The sequence below is a fragment of the Gorilla gorilla genome, chromosome 5 (assembly GCF_029281585.2).
Source record: "Gorilla gorilla gorilla isolate KB3781 chromosome 5, NHGRI_mGorGor1-v2.1_pri, whole genome shotgun sequence".
In the NCBI taxonomy this organism is placed as follows: domain Eukaryota; kingdom Metazoa; phylum Chordata; class Mammalia; order Primates; family Hominidae; genus Gorilla; species Gorilla gorilla.
Genome location: NC_073229.2, coordinates 65,838,759 through 65,860,880, shown reverse-complemented (window position 1 = coordinate 65,860,880; position 22,122 = coordinate 65,838,759). Strand labels below are relative to the sequence as shown.

The 22,122-nt window shown below is 39.0% G+C and overlaps 1 protein-coding gene across 1 annotated transcript in view; it reads left to right on the top strand.

Moving 5' to 3' along the window:
- The first annotated feature begins 1,063 nt into the window (after positions 1 to 1,063).
- Positions 1,064 to 22,122, top strand: part of PTCHD4 (patched domain containing 4) — a 192,336-nt gene continuing 171,277 nt past the window's right edge. The window contains exon 1 of the mRNA XM_004044156.5: positions 1,064 to 1,495. Coding sequence (XP_004044204.3) covers positions 1,070 to 1,495 — 426 coding nt within the window. The 5' untranslated portion in view covers positions 1,064 to 1,069. The remainder of the gene's footprint in view (positions 1,496 to 22,122) is intronic.

Here is a 22,122-nt window from a genome sequence, read left to right as displayed (position 1 = left end):
ATCTTCACTTTCAATACACACACGCACACGCACACGCACACGCACACAGGCTACTGCTATTGGCAAATGCCTCCTCTCCAGCCATCAGAGGAAAGAAGCTATCCAGACGGTCCCAACGCACCAGGGATAGATGGAGTCTCCGCAGCCCTCAGCTGCAGCGGACTGGTCTGTGGAATCACAGCGAGGAAGGTGTTGCAAGGAAATCCCTTGCATGCTGTGTGGTGTGTTAAAAATGCAGCATCATCCTCTCTGCTCCTTTTCTTCGCTGAAAAGCAGAATTCGAGGGCACAGGGAAACTGGAGGGGCGAGAAGGCTGCCTCCTGGAACCCTGGAGCTGTCTCCCTCCACGCCCCACTCCTTGGGCTCTAATTGCCCCTGCTCCAATGGGCCAGCAGCACCTTCACCATTTATTTCCTCTTCCATTCACTCCAGCGGGGAGGGAAGAGGGAACACAAAACTCTAAAAATAACTGTCAGCATCTTAAAAAAAGAAAAAAGCTTATCTGCCCCCCCCCCACCCCCAACGTGCTCCCGCCCTTCTCCCTCCTCTCCCCCCCTCAGCCTCCCCCCACACTTTGTGGGGCACATGTCTGCTTCTTACAACACGGAGGCACATGGTTCCAGTTAGGCACCGAACCCCACCAAGACAGAGAGGAAATCCACATCTGTGGGACGCTCCACACGGAACCACCTCCAGCGACGGAGGCCAGGGGACTGCAGCACCGAGATGAAGGGCTAGACCAAGGGAACGCTGCTCATGCGGTGAGAGCCAGCGCGGGAGGCGGCGAGGGCGCGGGGAGACCCGGGAGGGGGTGGGCCCCGCGGCGCCCCCGCGGCGCCCGCCGCCCGCCCCCATGCGCGCTGTCGGTATTTGCCCGCCTTGCTGCAACTTGCTGCAGTGTTTGAAAGAGTAGTAGGAGCGCATGGAGGTGGGGCCGGGGAAAGACCAGGCGGAGTGGTTGTGGGGTGAGCGCGGAGTGGGTGGGGAGGCGGCGGCGGTGGGGAGGGGGGACTGGCCCCAGGGGGTGGGATGGGGGAGAACGGGGTAGCCCGGCGCTTACACATGTCACATGTGCTTTTTAAGACGGCCGGGAGCGCCTGCGAGCTGGATCTGGTGGAGGATGCTGCGGCAGGTGCTTCGCAGAGGGCTCCAGTCGTTCTGCCACAGGCTGGGTTTGTGCGTGAGCCGGCACCCGGTCTTTTTCCTCACCGTGCCCGCAGTCCTGACAATCACCTTCGGCCTCAGCGCGCTCAACCGCTTCCAGCCCGAGGGCGACCTGGAGCGCCTGGTCGCTCCCAGCCACAGCCTGGCCAAGATCGAGCGCAGCCTGGCCAGCAGCCTTTTCCCCCTGGACCAGTCCAAAAGCCAGCTCTATTCGGACTTACACACCCCTGGGAGGTATGGCAGGGTGATCCTCCTCTCCCCAACCGGGGACAATATTTTGCTCCAGGCTGAGGGGATCCTGCAGACCCACCGAGCCGTGCTGGAAATGAAGGTGAACCACAAGGGCTATAATTATACTTTTTCCCATCTGTGTGTGTTGAGAAATCAGGATAAGAAATGCGTGCTGGATGATATTATTTCAGTGCTAGAGGATCTCAGGCAGGCTGCCGTCTCCAATAAGACAACAGCCAGGGTGCAAGTGAGGTATCCCAACACTAAATTAAAGGTATGCTCCTTCTGCATGCTTCTGCCAATTAAAGAGGCAGCACTTCATTTCTTGCCCTAAACAAGCAAAGAAAATGCAGAGGTCTCATCCTTAAGACTCAGAAGCTAATGCTTCTTTCATTTCTGGGGGGAAAAGATGGGCAACTGAGTGAAGAAAACAGGCAATGAATGGTATGACTAGATATTAAGAAATTCAAGGCCAAACAAAACAAATACCAAAAATAAAAAAAAAAAGAAAAATGAAAACAAAAGTTATTTCTGAGACCCTGCAATTACATCTTTGTTCAGGGTTAATAAATCAGTGAATGGAAGGGGGAGGGGGAATCCTCAACAATTTGTGGGATTTCTTTTCATTATGGGGCTCAATGTATTTCTTATTACTGATTACACATCCACCTGGTGTCATATCCACCTATTTACATCTTCAGCCTGGCTTGACTGTTAACATGTGGGGAGTTTGTGTTTTGGTGCCGTGTGAGTGTGTGTCTGAAAGCAGTGAGTTATGAATGTAGTAGGGATTCCAGGAATGATGTGTATGTGTGTTTGCATAGCAAACGAAGCAGAAATTTTCTGTGTATAAAAATAGGAATGTGCACCTAACTGATGTACTAGATAACTGAGTCCAGTGATCTTCCTTTCCCATAAAAAATTCCAAATGAGAGCAAGATTACTACAACAGCCTTATACCGAAAGGAAAGAAAAAAAAATCACAGTCAGCAAAATTTACAAAGAACGGTCATTTCAGCATTAAATATATTGTGCTGTTTAGACTCTCAATTTAAATTTTGTCTCTCAAATGAGATTTCTAAACTCATTCTACACTGTCAAGATTGAGCTGCTGCAGGCAATAAGGCATGCAGTCTCCAGGTGACTGAAGTTTCAGGGACAAATGTGACTTCCAAAAGAGTCACTGCACCATTTGTCTGCTTGACCCTGTGCATGCCCAGAAGCTGCACAGCCAAGAACTCCCAAGACAGGTGTTTCCAAAGAAGAAGAAATTTTTTTTAATGTATGTGAAGATATGTGTGTGCATCTGTGGAGACAGTGGAATAGAAAGGACTCCAGTTTCAATAAATGAATGACCTAATATAGGAAATCACTAATTTGATATAGTCGGCATCTATACATTTAAAAAAACCTTTTTCAGGAGTTTTGAGAGAAAAAAATCTTTTTCCTAAATTGAAGGAGGATTTAATGCACTTAGAAACTAGAGATTCCTCAGGGAAACCTTATAACCTGCTTTTTTTTTTTTCTTAACATGTTGTCCCCATTTAAATGAATCCAGAGGCTGACAAGGGTTTCAGCCTTACAAAGCTGAGCAGCCCCTTGATGTTTAGTGAAACGAAACAGATGATTTATCAGCTTTAAATCTAGGTTAGGGTTTGCCTGCTTCAAACTTACTGATGGGAGCATGTTGGATGTGTGGTTAGGCAGCATGCTTTTCATTTCCCCGAATCCTTTGCCATCAACATTATTGCTTGCTAAAGAAAAGGATGTGGTGGAGAGGTAATCTTCCTAACCTATACTCTTTTAATTGAGTTATTTCCTATACCAAACACCTGGAGTAAAGAAAGATTTGAAACTTTGTCATATATAAACTTCAGTTGGTTTTTCCTATGGAGTCAACTTTGTAGTTCATTAGTATGCACTATTGGTTGGGTCCTCTAGTGCTTGTATTTACATTATCCTCCAGGTGTAAAATTTTTGTTCAATCAGCCACTGAGGAGATTTTGTTTATCTGGTAATATCATTATGCTATTTACAGTATAAAATCTCTGAGGTATTCAATTTACTCATTTAATAATCATTTGTTGTGCTCTTATGATTTACTAAATGCTCTCCTAAGCATGTGAGACAGAGTTTGTGGCAACGAAAGCAAAGTTCTCACTCTCATGAGGCTTAGCAGTAGTAATCTGGGTGACAGAGGGATACCGTCTCAAAAAAAAAAAAAGGTAGATGTCAGTGTCCTCACCCAGAGTAACCTGAAAGCAAGAACTCTGCAATCTTTGAGTACACCATTGACCCAACACCGTGCTAGGCCTATAACAGGTGCTTCATGGAAAATTTATGCTGTTTGGTGGTTGATATACATCTTAGTAGAAGTCAGAGGGTAATCGCTAAAGAAGGGAATCATTAATTACAAAGGTTAATATCATAATAGGATAAAAAGAACAGAAGTGTTACACATTAGCTAAAGTTCTTATTCCACAATATTCTAGTATCTATCAATGTTTCCTCAAATGTGTTGTCTTAACTCTCTCTGCCTGGCATCAGTGGGAGTCTTTAAACTATGTTTGGGTAAATTGGGCTTTTGAGATTTTCTGAAAGCAATGGGCCCTCTCAAGTGTTCAAACACAATCTCATGCAATACATAATGTAATATTTAAAATATAATCTTAGGAGTACCGTGGATGCCTAGAATCTTGTCAAAGGCTCTCCAGGGGCTCCCAGGATCAGAACTCCCTGGCAGAGAGCAAAATGAGATGGCCTTGTTTTAATTACATGTTATTTAAAAATGATTTTGGTTCCTGTGTTTCAAGGGCTCTCAAAGGATGCCTCTATGATGCTAATACACACTAACGTGTGAGAACTCCTGGTGTACAAGATTTGAGGAAAATTTTTATATGTATTTTTTTAGCCCTCAAATTCATTTTGCTTTCTCCTGTTCTACTGGGTCACCACTCTTCCCAACTCTGACCAATATGGAAAATTTTAGTACTGGAAAATGCTATTGGTAGGCAGAAAATTAGGAAATTGCAGAATAAATAACGGTGGCTGCATAACATGAGTATGAATTGGCAATTACTTGACATTAAAGAAGCAGGTCAGTGCTTAGGGACAGGCTGAAGATGTGCAAACACTGATTGACTGACAGAAGTGGTCAGAAACCTTTGTTATGACAACAGAAGGTCATCTTCCAAATATTATTAAGACACCCAGGGAGTCCTGGACACAGAAAGGTTTAGAACTTCTGATAAACATGATTATGTTGACAAGGTGATCCAGACAAGCAGGGACACAGAAAGGTGCCTTCCATGGAATTCCAAATAGAGGCTTAGATAAAACTGGTATCAAAAAAGCAGCCATCGACTTAGAATACCACAAAAGAAATGGTACATATACACGATTTCAAAAGCTGTGTAGAAAATATGCCAAAATCTTAAATCCCTACATCTATATGACATGACTTCTGAAATTATTCCCTTCATTATAATCTTTCTTTTATATCTCTCACTAGGCACACAAATCATATCGTATATCCTTTCTGTACTATTCACTTTCCCCACCCCAACCCAATCTAGTTCTGTGTAGATAGTATTCACAACAAATAGTCATTGATTAATTTATTGATTAATTTGCACACTTATACTGCTATATCACAAAATTATCATCACTTTTTCAACTTTTGTGGCTTACTTTTATTATAAAGGTATTCTTTGTATTCTCCAGCTGTCTTTAAAGTGCTTTTGACCCAAATATTTAGGGGCTATTTTTTTTCAACTTTTAAAATATACACATCATACTATTGTATACAGTAATAGAAATGGGCAGACTGAATTTTTAAGTAAAATACTTAACATGTTGTTGAAGTCTACCTCTTGATTAAAGTGAGATAGGCATTCAGAATCTTTAAGCAAGGACTGTTCTGGACTCTAAGAAGTGTTTTCATTATCATTCAAGGAGGTCAGGTGTTTACAGGTAATATTTCCCTGTTTTTAGGTAGGCCGACATAACCTCACTTCTCCACCTGGCTAGTTTCATGAAAGCAACAATTCTCATACGTCCCCAGTTCTTTATTTTAGCTGCAGTAAAGACACAGGTAAAGATTTAAGCAGACAAATGTAGTCCTTCGATATGGGTTTGATTCCAGGTCTAGATCCCAACATCCAGGCCAACAGTGATAGAGAAATAAAGCAAATCTATTTCCCTGAATCCTGCCATTCCCATTATATTCCATTAATAACCACACCTCTGAACAGATGTTAAAGTGAAATCAGTATGTACTTCAATGTACCACATTTGAAATAAGAGCAAAGATAGACTTTCCTGCTTCTTAACAGAAGACAGTGTTTCTTTGGGTACATTTTGGGTGCATGCTCCAGGTTTGGAAGATGTTGCCGTTAATTATTTAGCTCCAATCTCAATGGAACAGTAACTTAAGCCAACATGAAAAGTGAGGACCAGCATTACTTGGGGAAATTTTCAAGCAAAGTTATGCTATGGACTTCTTTCTCTAATTCTAAAACCGTATAAGGTATACATGTCAGGATCTTCTCTGATGTTTTGATTTAAGCTTACCTTTCTGACTGAGTAAAACATCACTACCTTACTGAATGTTCACTTTGTATCCTACATGGTGCTAGGTGTTTCAAACACACATGCTATTTAATCTTTACAAGTTTTTAAGTCAGGGGGATTATTTCTATTCCCATTTTTATAAGAAAGAAAACTGAAGACCAGGAGGTTGACTTCCTTGAAGTCCCCAAGCTAGTACTTGCTGGAGCTTGGATTTAAATCCAGTTCTGTCGGGTACTGAAGCTCATATTCTTAACCGCAATACAATATTAGATCCCATGACATCCTCCATCATTCTCTGTAACGACAGCCCTTTATACTAAGAAAGAAGTAGGGCTGTAATTCCTGACATCTGAAATCCATGACAAAATACCACAACTAATGTTTCACATTATTTCCCTTACCTGCTCAGAGTGACTGGCTCATAGGAAGGTGACACAGAGTGAAGCTTCTAGTTTGGGCAAATTCTTACTATCCCCTTACTGTGGAGAGTTTAGAAAATTCTTCATTGGCACAGGATTTCATCTTTAATATCATTTTCTATCAAGTCAGAACAAACAACAAACTTTTAGCTCCAGGATCAGCTAAAAGTAGATTCCTGTAACCTGGCCCAAAGTTTTGAGCCAGTGGCTTATGTGCCAAAGAAGCTTGAGTATTCCTGGCTTCAAATGGCCTGAAAAAAAAAATTGATGGGATAGCACAATATGCTCTAAATTGAGAAATATTCAGGAGACCTGAGTTCTATGAGACCTAGGTTTCTGTACTGGTTAGAACTCTCAGTTCTTTAAGGATCAATTGTGTGACATTAGGCAAGTCTCATCACCAATGTAGGCGTCAGCTTCTTTCTCTGTAAAATGATAGAGTCAGGCCAGGGATTGTCAGGATTCTTGTCAGCCAATGAAATTCTATGATTCTTAGGTACCATTCTACCACATAGTAGATAATTATCATTATGGTGGATTTGGGGATATATTCTAGTATGTTTTTCTTCTGGAGTAAAGTAGATGTGCTTTTTTCCATTTGAATGATGCTACTGAAAGACTTTGATCATAGCACCCAACTGAATTATTGTACATATTTTTCCTGGCCATCCTATTGGGATAAGTTCTTTTATTGAATTTTTCTGAGCACCCAAAGTGGGCTAAAGAATTGCTTGGCACTGGGGCCTAGTTTCTGCTCCTTGGTTTCAGCAAGGCCTTAAAACCAGATTTAAATCTGGTTTTAAATTTTTCATAAGTACTTTTTTAAGCTTCCTTTTATTTTCCTAAGTCAAGGATTAAGAGAGGGTTAAAAAAAAGTGGGGGGTGGGGATAGAAAAGCATTCTCTCCATTCTTCTTCCCATTTACTTATCTTCAGCTTATCTGATGATAGTTTCCTTTAGTGGTTCAGAACCACCAAGGACTTGGGGTGGGGGTGGAGAGTAGAAGTCAAAGACATACACACATCATGATGGAAGTGTATAAGGAGACCAAGATCATCCCCACCCCGCCAAAAATACCATGCTTCTTTCCATGTCCTGACACCATAAGCAATAATGCACTCTAACCGTTTTTATTTTCTTAATCTTTTCTACTTTAAATAATTCTATATTACAAGTGAAGCAATCTTTATGTTGCATTTTTCAAAATATATTGTGTATGGAGAATATTTTGCATTTTAACCCATTAGCGATTACACCGTGATTTGACCACATTGCTTTTAATTCTGTTCTAGAATAGACCAGCTTTTGCCCAGACCTGTTTCAGATACGTCCAGACATAGGCTCAATATAAATATTTTTAAAGAAGAAATATGAAAATTCCAACCTCCTAGTTTTGCCCAAGACACCTTTTGATTGGACAGCAGATCTATTTCTTCCCTAACTTAGTTAAACAAATCACTCAAGTCTCCTCCCCAGGGTGGAATCGTGGAAAGACTCATTTCTCTAGAGTGTTTCTGCCAGTGTGCTGGTGGACAAGGGTACATTTACAACAGCGCTGGCATGCAGAAATATTTAGGCAATGGTTCTGACTTAAAAGCATGCCAAATTGCATTGTAAGCCACATAATTAATTTCAGTTTGTTTTCTAAGACCTCGCTCCTCAAAGTGTTTTGTATAGACCAGCAGCATGAGCACCACCTGGGAGCTTCTTTGAAATTAAAACTCCCCAGGTCTTACAAAAGACCTACTGATCAGAATCTGCATTTCAACAAGCTCCCCAGATGATTAATATGCCCCTTTGTGTTAGAGACGCTCAGATCTAAAACTCAAGGTTGACCTCAGCACTCCTAATTCATGATGCGATTTGGAAGACTCATATATTGTTGAGACTGAATATGCCATAAGAAAATATGGTAATTGAGACTCTCAGCATATCGTTTATCATGGTGTTATCATGGAAACACCAAAGAGGTATCTGGAGAATTATCAAGAGGCTGTTCTACATTGAAAAACCCTCATCCCTATCATCTACAGTTGAGCCTGTCACCTGTTTAAGCTTTAAGCTGATTACAGTCGTTCAATATTTTCTAAAACTGTTGAAATTAAATCTAACCATCTCTTTAAGAAAAAAAAAATCAGCAGCATTTTTCTCAAGTCCCTTTGCAGTTATTTCACAATAGTGGCAGCATTAAACCTTAGTTACTCCAATTATGTTAATATTACATGAGAACGCAAGATATGGGAACCATACATGGGAGTAAAAGTATTTGGAAGAAAATGAAACACAAAATTACAGAAGAGTGTACCTTTAAAGTGGCATTGTAATCTATGCTTTCTTCAGACAGGATTATTATGGAAGAGCCTCTCACTGAAATCAAGTCTCATTTTCTGTCATTGAGATGAATTCAGGGCCTCTGAAAGGTGCCTGATGAACAGCATTCAAAAATGAATGGATTGTGTTTAGTTACAGGATTTGTGTTGGAACAGTCAATGTTTCTCTTCTGGAGCTCCCCTCCCAACATGGAGAGACCTCACCTGGGATCTTCTAACTTTGCCATTTCAAAGGCTGAAGGCATGTCAGGCACGGTGGCTCACGCCTGCAATCCCAACACTTTGGGAGGCTGAGGTGGGTGGATCGTTTGAGCCCAGGAGTTCAAGACCAGCCTGGGCAGCATGGTGAAACCCCATCTCTATGAAAAAATACAGAAATTAGCCAGGTGTGGTGGTACACACCTGTGGTCACAGATACTTGAGAGGCAGAGGTAGAAGGATGCCTTGAGCCTGGCAGGCTGAGGTTGCAGTGAGCCAAGACTGCATCACTGTATAGCCTGGACGAAAGAAGGAAACCCTGTCTCAAAACAACAAAACAAAAAGACTGAAGACAGAGCATAGGTTCTGGGTTCTAGAAAGCTAAAAAGGTATGTAAATGGCTCTCAGAGTTTCAGGAGGTTATGAAAGAAGATCAGGTATTCATGACAGATGGAAGTTTGTTTGGATGTTAAGGGTTCAGCCTCAAAGTTTACTCTTCCCTTTCAATCTGAGCTCTGTTCTCTTACCTCACCAGGTCCTTTAATGACATGGAGAGTGAGCATGTGCAGTTCTGATTGTCAGTGCAGGCCATACTAATGTGGGTAAGACAGACATTGTGTGGGTAAGATTCAAAAGCCATTCACATACACATTCATTTAGGAAACGTTTGTGTCTGCTAAGTCTCATGCAATGTGTTGGCCACTGGAGATTCAGTGAGAAACAAAACAGATGTGGTCCTTGCCCTCCGGGAGCTTGAGTCTTGTTAAAGAAAGCGCACACACACACAATCACATAGATAAATTCATAATTACAAATTATCATGGATGAAAAATACATGATGCTGTGAGAATAGAATACCAAGTTTTGGGGTAAAAAACAGTTTTCTTGAGAAAGTGACTGTGAGCAGAGATCTGACGGGTGAGAGGGAGTTAACACACAGGGGTGGGTTAATGGTAGAGACAATAAAGAATATGATGGAAAGGACGTGGTGCCCTAGAAGCACTGCAGGAAAGACACTGTGGATAGAGGTTAAAGAGTGATGGTGGTGAGTGCTGAGGGTCATGTAATGAATTTTGAGAGTCAGCATAGGTCAGGGTTTGTATATCCAGATTGTGTTACATCTCAGCTCTACCCCCATTAAGTCTATGACTTTGGGTACTTTTTTGTTTGTTTGTTTGTTTGTTTGTTTGTTTGTTTGTTTGTTTGAGACAGTCTCACTCTGTCGCCCAGACTGAGTGCAGTGGCGTGATCTCGGCTCACTGCAACCTCTGCCTCCCGGGTTCAGGTGATTCTCCTGCCTCAGCCTCCCGAGTAGCTGTGACGGCAGGCACCCACCACCAAGCCCAGCTAATTTTTGTATTTTTAGTAGAGACAGGGTTTCACCATGTTGCCCAGGATGGTGTGTATTTCTTGACTTTGTGATCCGCCCACTTCCGCCTCCCAAAGTGCTGGGATTACAGGCGTGAACCACCCCGCCCTGCCCATTTTTTAACTTCTTTGTAACACTTCCCTCATAATAGCCCTTACCTTATGGTACTGAGTGTATTAAATCAGCTCATAATACCTTAGGCAGTACTTCTCATACTCTAATAATCATCTAAGAATCTTGTTAAAAATGCAGATTCTTCTTCAGTAGGTCTGGAGTGCGGTGAGAGTCTGCATTTCAAGCAAGCTCCCGAGTGACACTGATGGTGCTGGTACATGATCCACACTCTGAGTGGGAAGATTATAAGGTGCTTAGAACAGCACCTGGTTCATTATACATTCTTAACAAATGCTAGTGGGTTAAGTTCTTGAGCGTTGACCTTCAGCATTGACCTTCTGCCCTTATCCGGAAGACAGGGAATTACCTTCTTTTGAATTCATGATTAGATTTAAAAATCATTTTTGTTTCAACCCTCAAAGCTCAAAATCTCTCCTATTTTTGGTAGTCCTCATTAATTCCTTGGTAAGTGTAATAAGATGGACATAGACCCTTCTGCCTTTTGCACTGAAGAACTGGAGCTGCCTGCAGGTCATTATTCGGAACGTGACCTCTCTTTGCTAAGGACAGTAAAAAGTAGCAAAGGAAGATCTCTTGGACCCTTGTCTCAGTGTGCACTGGGTCTGAAAGTATTTTCAAGATTGTATTTTTATGATATTCTAAATAGAGCTAGCCTTGACCACTTTCTTCCCTCTTGGTTTTGTGAGATTATGGTTCTTCTATTTCTCTGGTGGTTCTCTACTGTTTGCTGGCTTACTTTCTTTTCTATTCCCATAGGCATATTTTTTAATAATTTTTTTTCTCAGAATCCATTCTCTTAATATTCTCATTCAAGCCAAGCATCTGCTATTTTCTTCCACGTCTGTAACTTTTTCAATGGCATCTCTATGCTACCATTAACTCAGACTCAGTGTCTCGGTCATCTATAATTAAGTTTCCCCCACTCAGTCAAAACATATAAACAGTAATATCTAATTAATCATTGGACCATAATCATTCTACAGCAGTAGTTCTCAAGGTGTAGTCCTTGGACCAGCAGCATTGTCATCACCTGGGAACTTGTTAGAAATGCAAATTCTCAGACCTAATTCGGGATCTGCTGAAACACTGGGGCTAGCGCCCAACAAGCCCTGCAGTTGACTCCGATTCCACTTAAAGGGTGCTCAGTCTTGGCTGAGTGTAGAAATCATTAGTGGAGCTTTAAAAATACTGATTTCATGGATCCCATCTAGAGAGATTCAGATTTAATTAACCTGGAGATGGCCCAGGCACTGTGACTTTTAAAGGCACCTCTGGTGACTATAACAGATTACCAATGCTCAGAACCAAAGTCTTTTTTTCAAATATATTTTCATTTTCATTCTTGGCTGTCTCTACCTGGGGCCTTCATTGTCATTTATCTATTCAAGTGACAATCTAATCTTTCTCACTATAATTTATCAGGCTTAAACCTAGTCTACGTTACAAGATCATGTGAATCTCTTGATTATTCTCTTCCTTAACCAACACTTACAAGCACTTCCCATTTCAGGAAGAAAAAACTACAAACTCCTGACCATGGCCGTTGAGAACCTCCCTTAGCTCAGCCTTCAAGTTCCCTTGTAGTTTCAGTTATCATTACATCAAATGCTGCAACAAACAAAAACAATCACATCCTGAACTTTCCTGGTTTCTTATCATCATTCATACTCTTCCTTTTGCTTGGAATTTATTGCACAGTCAAAATCATACATATCTCTTAAAAGCTGAGGCCTTAAAGCCACTTTTTCCATGGAGCTTCTCTAAGTACTTCCAGAAGTAGAAAGCATTTTCATGTACTTTAGAGGTAGGTAGTTCCCTTAGTCTCCATCTAACTTGTGTTATAAATATACAGTGAATCTCTACTAAAGTATAAGTGTATGTGCCTAATGAACTAATAGGGCATTTAGCTTTCTTAGCATAAATTAATTTGCCTGGGAGGATATAACCAGCAAGGAAGTCTGCAGGGCAAGTCCTTGAAGGAAGCTGTAAAGGAATCAAACCAAAGCCCATTCCAGTCAGTCTGATATCCTGTGATTTGTCCAAGCTCTGGCTACAGAAAGACATTGAAAGCCATTTTCATGAGTGGTCCTGAGATACACGAGGCACAAGCAACAGCTTTGGGCTCAGGAAAAAAAAAAAAAAAAAAAAACCGCCGCCAGAAGAGGGAGGGAGAGACTTTTTACCCACCTGTACACAGCACCCATGTGGCTTCAGCTAAGGAAAGGTTGCAGAGAGCATATGCTTGGGCACCTGATGGGTTGCCAAATATAGCAAGTAAAAATACAGGACACCCAGTTAAATTTAAATTTCAGATTTTGTTTTAAAGAATAACTTTTTGGTTTAAGTATGTAATAAATATTGCATTCTTTACTTATCTGAAATTCAGATTTAACTGGGTGTGCTATATTTGATCTGACAAAAATGGCACCATGAGAGCTTGCAGAATCACATCTGGAGACTTCAGCACAGACTTCAGTGTCACATGGTCACCAGTGCTTGCAGTTCTAACTCACAGCAGTGATCATCAGCCAGAAGGTTGAAGAGGAAGACCATGAAAGGCTTAGTGGAGACTACTGAAACATATTCTGTATTCTAAGGACCCCTAGAAATGCATAGGTGAAGGTCTGCAAGGGCCAGAGCTCCCATCATATTCAAGTGGGAATGCCAGCAAGTGAAATTTAAGTTACTCTTAATATGACCTCTTTTGTATACTCTGGCCTTAAGAAACCCGAGTTACATTTATTGTTTTAATATATCCAAGAAAGTACACTCAATTAAGATTTCACTGAATCCAAATGTCTTTTGTTTTATATTTAACTATGAGAAGATAGAAACTATATATACATCAGAAAAATTTGATTACTGAAAATAAATGACAGGCACATATTAGCGAAAAGTTACAGACTGAAAATATTAACAGGCTAAAACCTGAACCCCTAGACAGTATAGGTTACCCTTTGTATGTATGAAAAATTTCATTAAAAACAAAGGTGAAGCATACTGTTAACATTTGTACTATAGCACTAATAAGTATATGTGTTACTTAGAACCTTTCTTATTTTCCTTCAAAATTATGAAGCTTTTGAAAGTAGCCTTTTATAAAGCTTTTGAGGATATGTATTGTATCTCGTTTACATTTATAGCCTTCTCCACATAATTTAAAAACAGTTTTGCGTATAAGAAAGCCTTCAGTAAATGATGGATGAAATGAAGTAAATGTAAATGTGTTTGCTTAGGAAGGGAGTTCTCATTTAGTGCTGATTCTGGTTGCCTAAATCTGTTTAATTCAACATTTACCATACTTTTCCACTAAGAGTGGGAAACATTGGATACCATCCTAATATTCCATATGTGGCTCTTGCATAGTACCCTTCCTTCATGGGAAAAGCCTAGCTTGTCATTTCTTCTTCCCAGGAACTGAGTCTTTCTGTACAATTCAATGTAGGGGACAGTATCTACAGGGCAAAGACCTGGGTAGGTGAGGCAGAGCCTGCATAACAAGGCATGAGGACAGAGAGGGTAGGGCGCCAGTAAGTGCCCCAGGAGACAGATACTCACCCTGCAAGAACACCTCAGAGGAATGAGAGAAGCTCAGGGTTTGAACTAGTTTAATGACCCCCTTTTATAGATAGAGCATACCTCTCTGAGGGAGTAGCACATAAAGCTGATATTAGCAGCTTGGCTCTTATTTTCATTTCATTCTTTCAATCATTTTCACCTTGGGGATTGTTTTTAAGGAATTGGATTTTTTCTAGGCTGTGAGCCTTTAGACTTTTTTATTAGCTAATCACATCTTATTAGAGTATCTCTTCCAAAGCAGTGTTCAAATTTATATTTTTAGAGTTAACTTCTCTTAAAAAGTGGTTTATAAACTGATATTATCTTACTCATCTTCCTCTTGATTGAAAAATATTTTGGTAATTGATAACTAACTTGATAAGAGCTTCTCACTCCCCATCTTTCCCTCTCAGCTCAATATCCTGTGAATTCATTGACTGGAAATTTATTTCCCATCTTTAACTATAAAATACACAGTTGTCATCATAGGTTGCATGTCTTTTTTATCCTATTTATTTTTATTGTTTTATCATAAACTTATAAGCATCCATTGACAATCTGACCCACTTAGACTAAAGCAACAAATGTTTTTACTGGGTGGATCCTGTTTCTTGATGGACTAGTAGGGGAGCCAGTTATTGATCGAGTCTGTCTTTAAAATTTTTTAAATAGTGATGAAGTGGGTAACACATAGGAAATAGACAAATCTATGAATCAAATATCTCCACTTATTTGCTGTATGACTTTGGATGTGACATTTAACATCTTTGTCCCTCAGCTTTTCTGGGATCAAAAAATGGTATTGTTAGTATACACCCTGCAGATTTTCAAAATTTTTAGCACTTGGTAGTTTTTAAAATAAATTGTAGCTAGTTTATATTAATATAAACTCAGAATCCTAACATCACTGGAAGATTAGGAAACCACGTGATAAATCACTTACCATCCCTGCACTAATTCTATAAAAAAATTATTTCCAGCCTTTAACTATAAAATACACAGTTGTCATCATAGGGTGCATGTTATTTTTTATCCTATTTATTTTTATTGTTTTATCATAAGCATATTTATAATCATTTTACTGGTTGCACAAAAGTTCACCAGGTAGCTATGATGTAATTTACTTAACCATTTATTGGTATCTTTAGAATACTTCTGGGGCAGTGTTTTGGGACTGAATTTTACAATCCTTAACAGACATAAGGAAGAAAGTAAAACCTTCTGACTTGCTAATAGAAACTGTAGGGAAAAATAATTCTTGTATGATTTAGAATGTTGCTTTCATAAGTTTAAACTTATGAAACTTGTGCTTCCATAAGTTTAAACTTTCATGTAAACTTAAGAAAGCAAAATATAAATATAGGTCAACAAGTTCCAGGGGAGCAGTTGTTTCAAGAAAAACCTTGGATAGAAATTAGGAGGACCTGAGTTATTTATAGGCCAACTCCAACATGCTGTAAATTGCTTTGTTAAGGACTATATCCAAGATTAAACTTCTAAGAGTACCTTGTGGCTTATCCTATTACAAAGTAATTTTTACTCCTTTTCACTTGGTATAGTTCAATGATTCTTCAAAGAAACACTTCAGGAACTTTTCAATTATGTAATGTCTGGGGCCCCTCTTAAGATCGATTGAATCAAAATATCTAGGGAAAGAACTCAAGCATTGGTATTTTTCAAGATCCTTGAATGATTCCAGTGGATAGCGAAATTGAGAAATACTAAAGAACCTGCAACCGAAGAAAGATCCCCCTATCTTACCTAGCTCTTTTGTGGACGGGATGAGAGGATAAGGGAACACTTTAAAATAGGACCCATGCTGCTTTCCCTGAAACTCAGCTTCAGGCCAAGTTTGGGGTCTCAAAGGAGAGAACATCTGCCCTGACACCAGGTACCACGGTACCATTTTCCTGCCTGGTAAGTTGCCCCCATGGGAGCTCTGTAGCTAAAGGGAACAACTTTATCCTTTCCTGTACTTCCCTAATCTATAAATATTGGCTAGAAATATGGTGTCTTAATCAATTTGCTATGCTCCTAAGATGTCCCGGATTGCTTATCATTGGGAAAATATGTCCCTAGACACTTTAAAAGGCACACTAGTTTAACACATTAATGCAAGGGCATTCATTTTAAAAAGTAAATATGTAGACTCATGGTAAATATTTATTATGTTGATGATAGGGTCAAAAGTAATAAATTTTCATAGCTTAATGAAGTAAAATATTAAAACTTAATATAGACTTTTGATTTTTATTAAATTGTTATTAGCTCTCTGATTTCCATCAAGATAAACTAAATTCCTAGGCATCCTGAGATGATCAGTGTTTGTTTGTGACTTTGCAACTAATTTATTAATGTTATCCATTGTTAACCTATACTTTTGCTAAGCATATAGTAAGAGATAAGTATATGTCAAATTAATGAACGACAAAGTGAATTACTCTTTGACTTTTTAGCTGTCACGTTTTGAATATTAAAAGCATGATATTAAACAATTTTAATCAGTCTTAGCTTAAACAAGACTTACTTGACATTCTTCGGCCGAATTGCATGTTTTCTGTCTCTTCACCTGTAAACGAAATGTTATACTCTTCTTCTAGATGTATTTACTAGTTTTAGCAAACCTGAGATCTCTCATTCATTCATATAAGGATCCTGGCTTCCCCAGATCAGTGTAGCAAGTCAACTCATATTCAAACAGTATTAACATAATATCTAATTAGAGGAAAAGCATGTTCATTAAAGTGCAATGAATATTTAAAGTAGTTCCAGCTACATCGAAGCCATAATCATCCAAGTGCCCTTCTTGGGTCAGTAGAAAGCTTTTCCATTAGAAGTGCAGTGGGTTCACAAATCATTTACTCCCTCTTCTATTATTTTTAAATGGCAATTATAAATCCCTTGATACATAAGGTGAAAGGTTGTTTTCTCGGTTAATATGAGTGATGTAGTATACACCACTGGCCACTGATAACTGGAAATTTTTCATTACAAAAGGAGAGCCAAATATTTAGTACCCCATGATCACCTTTATATTAAATACTCTGTCTTTGACAGAAAGGCAAAAGCACTTTACATAGTTGAATCCGTATCTGCCTTATATTTTGCAATGCCATATAAAATAGGGAATTAACTCCTCATCTATTTACTGCTCTAACACACCTCCAAAGAGTTGAACGTAAGCATCATATTTTGTGCATAGAGTTTCATAAAATGTATCTCCAAAAATTGTGGAGGGTTGTCTCATCTACTCACTTCAGGGAGCTCTGTTGTATCTAAATTTCCTTAGTAACTTACTCACTATTTAATGTCTCTCCAGAAGAAAATTTTTTCTCATTTCTCTTTAAAACAAGCGATTGCTATTTGTTATTCTTCTAGTGAAGAAGGAGAACCAAAGTCATTCCTTTTTTTTTTTCCGAAACTGTTCTTTACCTGTGACCTTGGAAATGATAATTATATTTTCTTAGCCTTCACCTCTCTGACTAAAAATCTCTCACACATAGATCTCATTCTCAACCTCCTACCCTTTTTGTTTTTAGCTCCTGAAACATTAAACTTTTAAGTTCAAGAAATTGATGCACCTCCTAAGTGCATATGATGTGTTATTTATAAAGATATCCAGGTGTCTTCTCAACTTTCTCCTCCCTGTATTTGTCTTATTTCAATGAATACTATTCTCAAAAGAGATGTATTCTGTGCTTACATTGTTTCAGACACTGTGCTTGGCACTGGGGTTATAGATATAAGTCACAGGCTTTCTTTTTCAGAAACCTACAATCTAGTCAGGAAAGAAGACAGGTAAATAGGAAGTTAGCAGCACAGTCGGGTAACTTGAATCTTAAAAAGTTAGTCCAAAATGATCTAGAGTTCTAAATAATTCAGAATTGTTGTTACATCAGATTCAGCCTCCTCAAGAGCTCTATACTTTTAAAAAATGGGCTTTACTTGTTGGTGAAAATCTTTCAGAGCTGCTTATCTCAATTGGTAATAAATGTTTTCTTTTTCAAAATTTATTCATTAAAATTGAGGTCAATGGAGAGCTGCTCTCTGCAAGCAGGGAGCTATTTTGCTATGATCAGTTACTCTGAAGGTTATGAAGTCAGCATAAAATCGCAATAATGCTATAGACTTAAAAAATGAATACAAAGCAGGAAAATTTTATGGGTATGGACCAAGAAATATTAAGATGAAAAAACATGAGGGTTATTAGTCATCCACAGGACCTGGCCAGAAGATTGTCGGATAGTGGAACTTTCCATGACCCCAAAAATTATCCTCCCTTTGGTCTTTTTTCCCTAGTGTGTAAGAACTGTTAAGGTAACTGTGGGACTACTTAACAAGCAAAAGTGAAGAGTATATATGACTTCTTTTATAAATCCCGAAGCATCCACAGCTAAGATGGTAAAATTATGAAGTAACTATAGCTAAGATGTTGAGCATTTTTAATAAGGACTAAGAACAAAGACTTAATTCCTACTTTTGTTTTGGGTAATACCTGATTTAATAAACATTCTGACTTCATGCCTATTTGGGTGATTTATCAGCATTTTTATTCCCATTAAACAAAGGGAGAGTAATTTTTATACCTTTAACAAAAGGTCACATTAAATCTTTCTGGAACAAGATGGGTAAAAATAATCAACAAATGTTATCTCACAGTTTACTGATTGAAAGGTTGTTTGCTGTGTGTTCCTGAGAATTGATGTTCATCTACAAATTGTAGGACTCCAAGTCTCTGTGTTAAGAAATATAAAATGAAAATGTGCATTTTTCTCTTTTTTCTTAAGGATTATTTTGTACTAGCAAAGTGAAGTACAGCATTACACAACTGCCCAATTAATTCAATTATCATGAATAGAAAATCTAGGTATTGTTATCTGACTGTCCTATGACAGCACTTTTGTTTTAGTTATCTCGGTAATTATTTGGCTCTGTATTTTGTTTCCTTTAATGCAGACACAATAAGACTTCAGGTTGGGAAGTCTCTTTCTTTAAATTTTTTGAAGACAGGGATAGGTCAAGTCTCATCTGATATGGATCTATGGGAGCAGTTCCACCATGTAATGGTGGTGTGTGCTCAATGGACCAAATGCTCCATGTCATTTGGAACAGGACCTGCTCCAAATAATGTGCATGAATTTATTTGGTTGTCACCAACAGCCCTTAGAACACTATATTATTCTCATTTTTACAGTGAGAAAACTGAGGCACAGATAGGTAAGTAACTTGTTAAAGTCCACTCAGATTGGATGGATCCAGTATTCCTACTGTAGCACCTACATTCTTACTCATTCCTAAAGCATTGACCAGCCATATAGGTCCCTCAGTCTTCAGTTTCGTTGTCCATAATATATCTAAAGTTGTTCTTGACATTTTTCATGGGAAACTCAAGATTAAAAGTGGAAAAGGATTTACTATATCATCAAATTCATTCTCACTTAGAACTAATAAAAGTATATTCCCTATAGCATTTTTTCCAGAAGCAATTTAGTCAGTTTTATTAAGTTCAATTTATGTGCGCATCATGTAATTGATCGAATTTCTGCCACTTTTCTTGGAATACTCATCTGAAGCCCTAATAAACCTGACTAATATCGTGACACTTCTCTATTACAAAACTATTTCTCTTTATTATGATGTTCCATTATTCCTTTTTCTATTAACAATGTAGAATGACCTTACATAATTCTTCTTTTCTTAATAAGCCATGTTGATACCTAGTTTTCATTAACAGGCTAGAAATCGAAAAACACAACTTGGCTTTGTAGAATAGAAGCCAACGTAAACAGAAACATATTTGATGTAGTTTTACATTGAGGTCTTTCTGCCACAAATTTTGACTGGGGGAAACTGGTAGCCAAAGTTTTTCTTATCTTATTTAATAATGACTACTCTGAGAGTACCCAAAATATTGAAGATATGGTGAATAAACATTTATGGAGTCCTTACTGATAGTAATAGATTGTGTGTTACCAAAGCAGTATGAAATAGTAGCTCAACCAGCAAAGAATTTACGATGTAGTTCACATGTCACATATATACAGAGAGTCTACAAGGTAGTAAATGCCTAATGAGGGATGCAAGCACTACTTGCTATGGATAGGAGTTTAGAGGAAAAATGGATCACCTTTATCTTTCCCCAAGGCTTTTAGGATGAGGTGAGATTTGAGCTCATTCCAAAAACAAAGGTTGGAATCAGGTGGAGAAATGCAAGAACACTTTGCACAAAAGAAGAACCAGTCTTTAGAGCATGCTCACTTGGGTAGTAAATCAACATTTTTATCCTCATTAAACACATGAGTGCATTATTTTAGTTTTGAGAGCTAGGCAAGGTAGGCTAATTAAAGACACAGAAAGCCACCTTGGAACAGCCCAATGTAGGACCCTCAAGTATTTCAATATTTCAGAGAACTCGAAACATGTGTAAGTTCTCTAGGTCAGGGTTTCTTGACCTTGGCACTATTTGGGGCCAGATGATTCTTTGTTGTGAGATTGCCCTGTGCATTGTGGGATGTTTAGTAGCATTCCTGGCCTCCACCCTCTAGATGCTAGTAGCATCCTCCTCCTCCCCCAAGTCGTGAAAAACAAAAACAAAGTCTCCAAACATTGCCAAGTGTCCCCTGAGGCACAAAATTGCCTCCTGTTGAGAACCACTGCTCTGGATCTATGAACATTGAGTGAAATAGTTCTCACAGATTTCTCTGCCCACAAGCCATCAAGAAAATCGTCTTTGTACCTCATCTAAATCCCTCATAGTGAATGTTGTCAATCATCTTCTTCAGTGGTCTCAGAATGTGTGCCTTCCATGTCAAAAGTACACAGGCCACTTGGCAGGAAGCCAGACTCTACTCTCTGGAGAATTTCTAGGATTTCCAGTGAAAGCCACTAAGAAACACTCACTAAAATATATTCTCCACTGAGGAAAAACTCTCTAACCTTGTTCACTTGTGAAAGTTGTAGTCCTATTTAGATTAGAAACCTATTTCAATTGTAAATCCTGTTGTTCTGGGAAGCTCAGCATTTAGGAGAGAACACAGCTGGTGCTTCCTGGATGTTAAATAATTCATCTTCCTCATTTTGGAGAGTCAGAAACAGCGAGCTGAGATGCTAAATCCTCAGTAATACTGCAAAACCTAGTCACTGGCACAAAGGAGGGAAAAGGCCTACTAAATCACAGAGGCCATCCTCCACAGCCTTAGGGGAAGCTGTAGAAAAAATGCTATTTGCTAACTTGATTTTTGGCAACATAGGGAAGATAGGTTGCCCTGAGAGAGTTTTGTGAAACTCAGTTAAACAAAATCAGCCTGTTATATGTATTTTGTATATTGTCAGACCTGTGTCTCTCATGCAGACAGTTCATTTTTCAAGTGAAGTATTTTGAACTTTCTAAAAAATATTTTCCCCAAAGATTAGAAGATAATCATGGAAAATGGGGAACCACCTGCTCAATTGCAGTTAGTAGAAAATAGATGACATTTGAATGACTGCTTGATGATAAATATTTCCCATTAAAGTTTCTATTCTCACATTTGGCTATTTATTGCATAATCTATTTTGGGCCAAATTTTCCTAGTACCTGCTTTAAGTGCATCTAGCATTTTCACATAACCCTGGAAACCACATTAAATTCTCCAAAATGCTCAGCTTCTTCAACAGTGTTTCACAACAGTTCATTACCCCTTTTTCAGGTAACTAGTAATCTTAGAACTTCTATTTCTGTTCCATGGAAGAGTTTTTTTTTTTTTTTACTAGAATGCTTATTTTATATCTTAAGGACACAATATCCATTTTCATATGTGAGAGAATTCCTATGTGTACTATTACATTTGTATGCTCTTATCTTAGTCATAGCAGGCTGCTGTAACAAAAATACCATAGACAGAATGACTTAAACAACAAAGGTTTATTTCGCACAGTTGTGGAGTTTGAAAAATCAAGACCAAGGCACTATCATATTCATGGTCTGATGTGGGCCCCACCCCCTGGTGCGTAGACTGCTCTTTTCTCTCTCTGTCCTCACATGATAGAAGGGGCAAGGGAGCCTTCCGGGACTCTTTAACAAAAACACTAATCTCATTCGTGAGGACTCCACCCAGATTACCTAGTCACCTCCCAAAGGCCCCACCTTCAAATATCATCACATTGG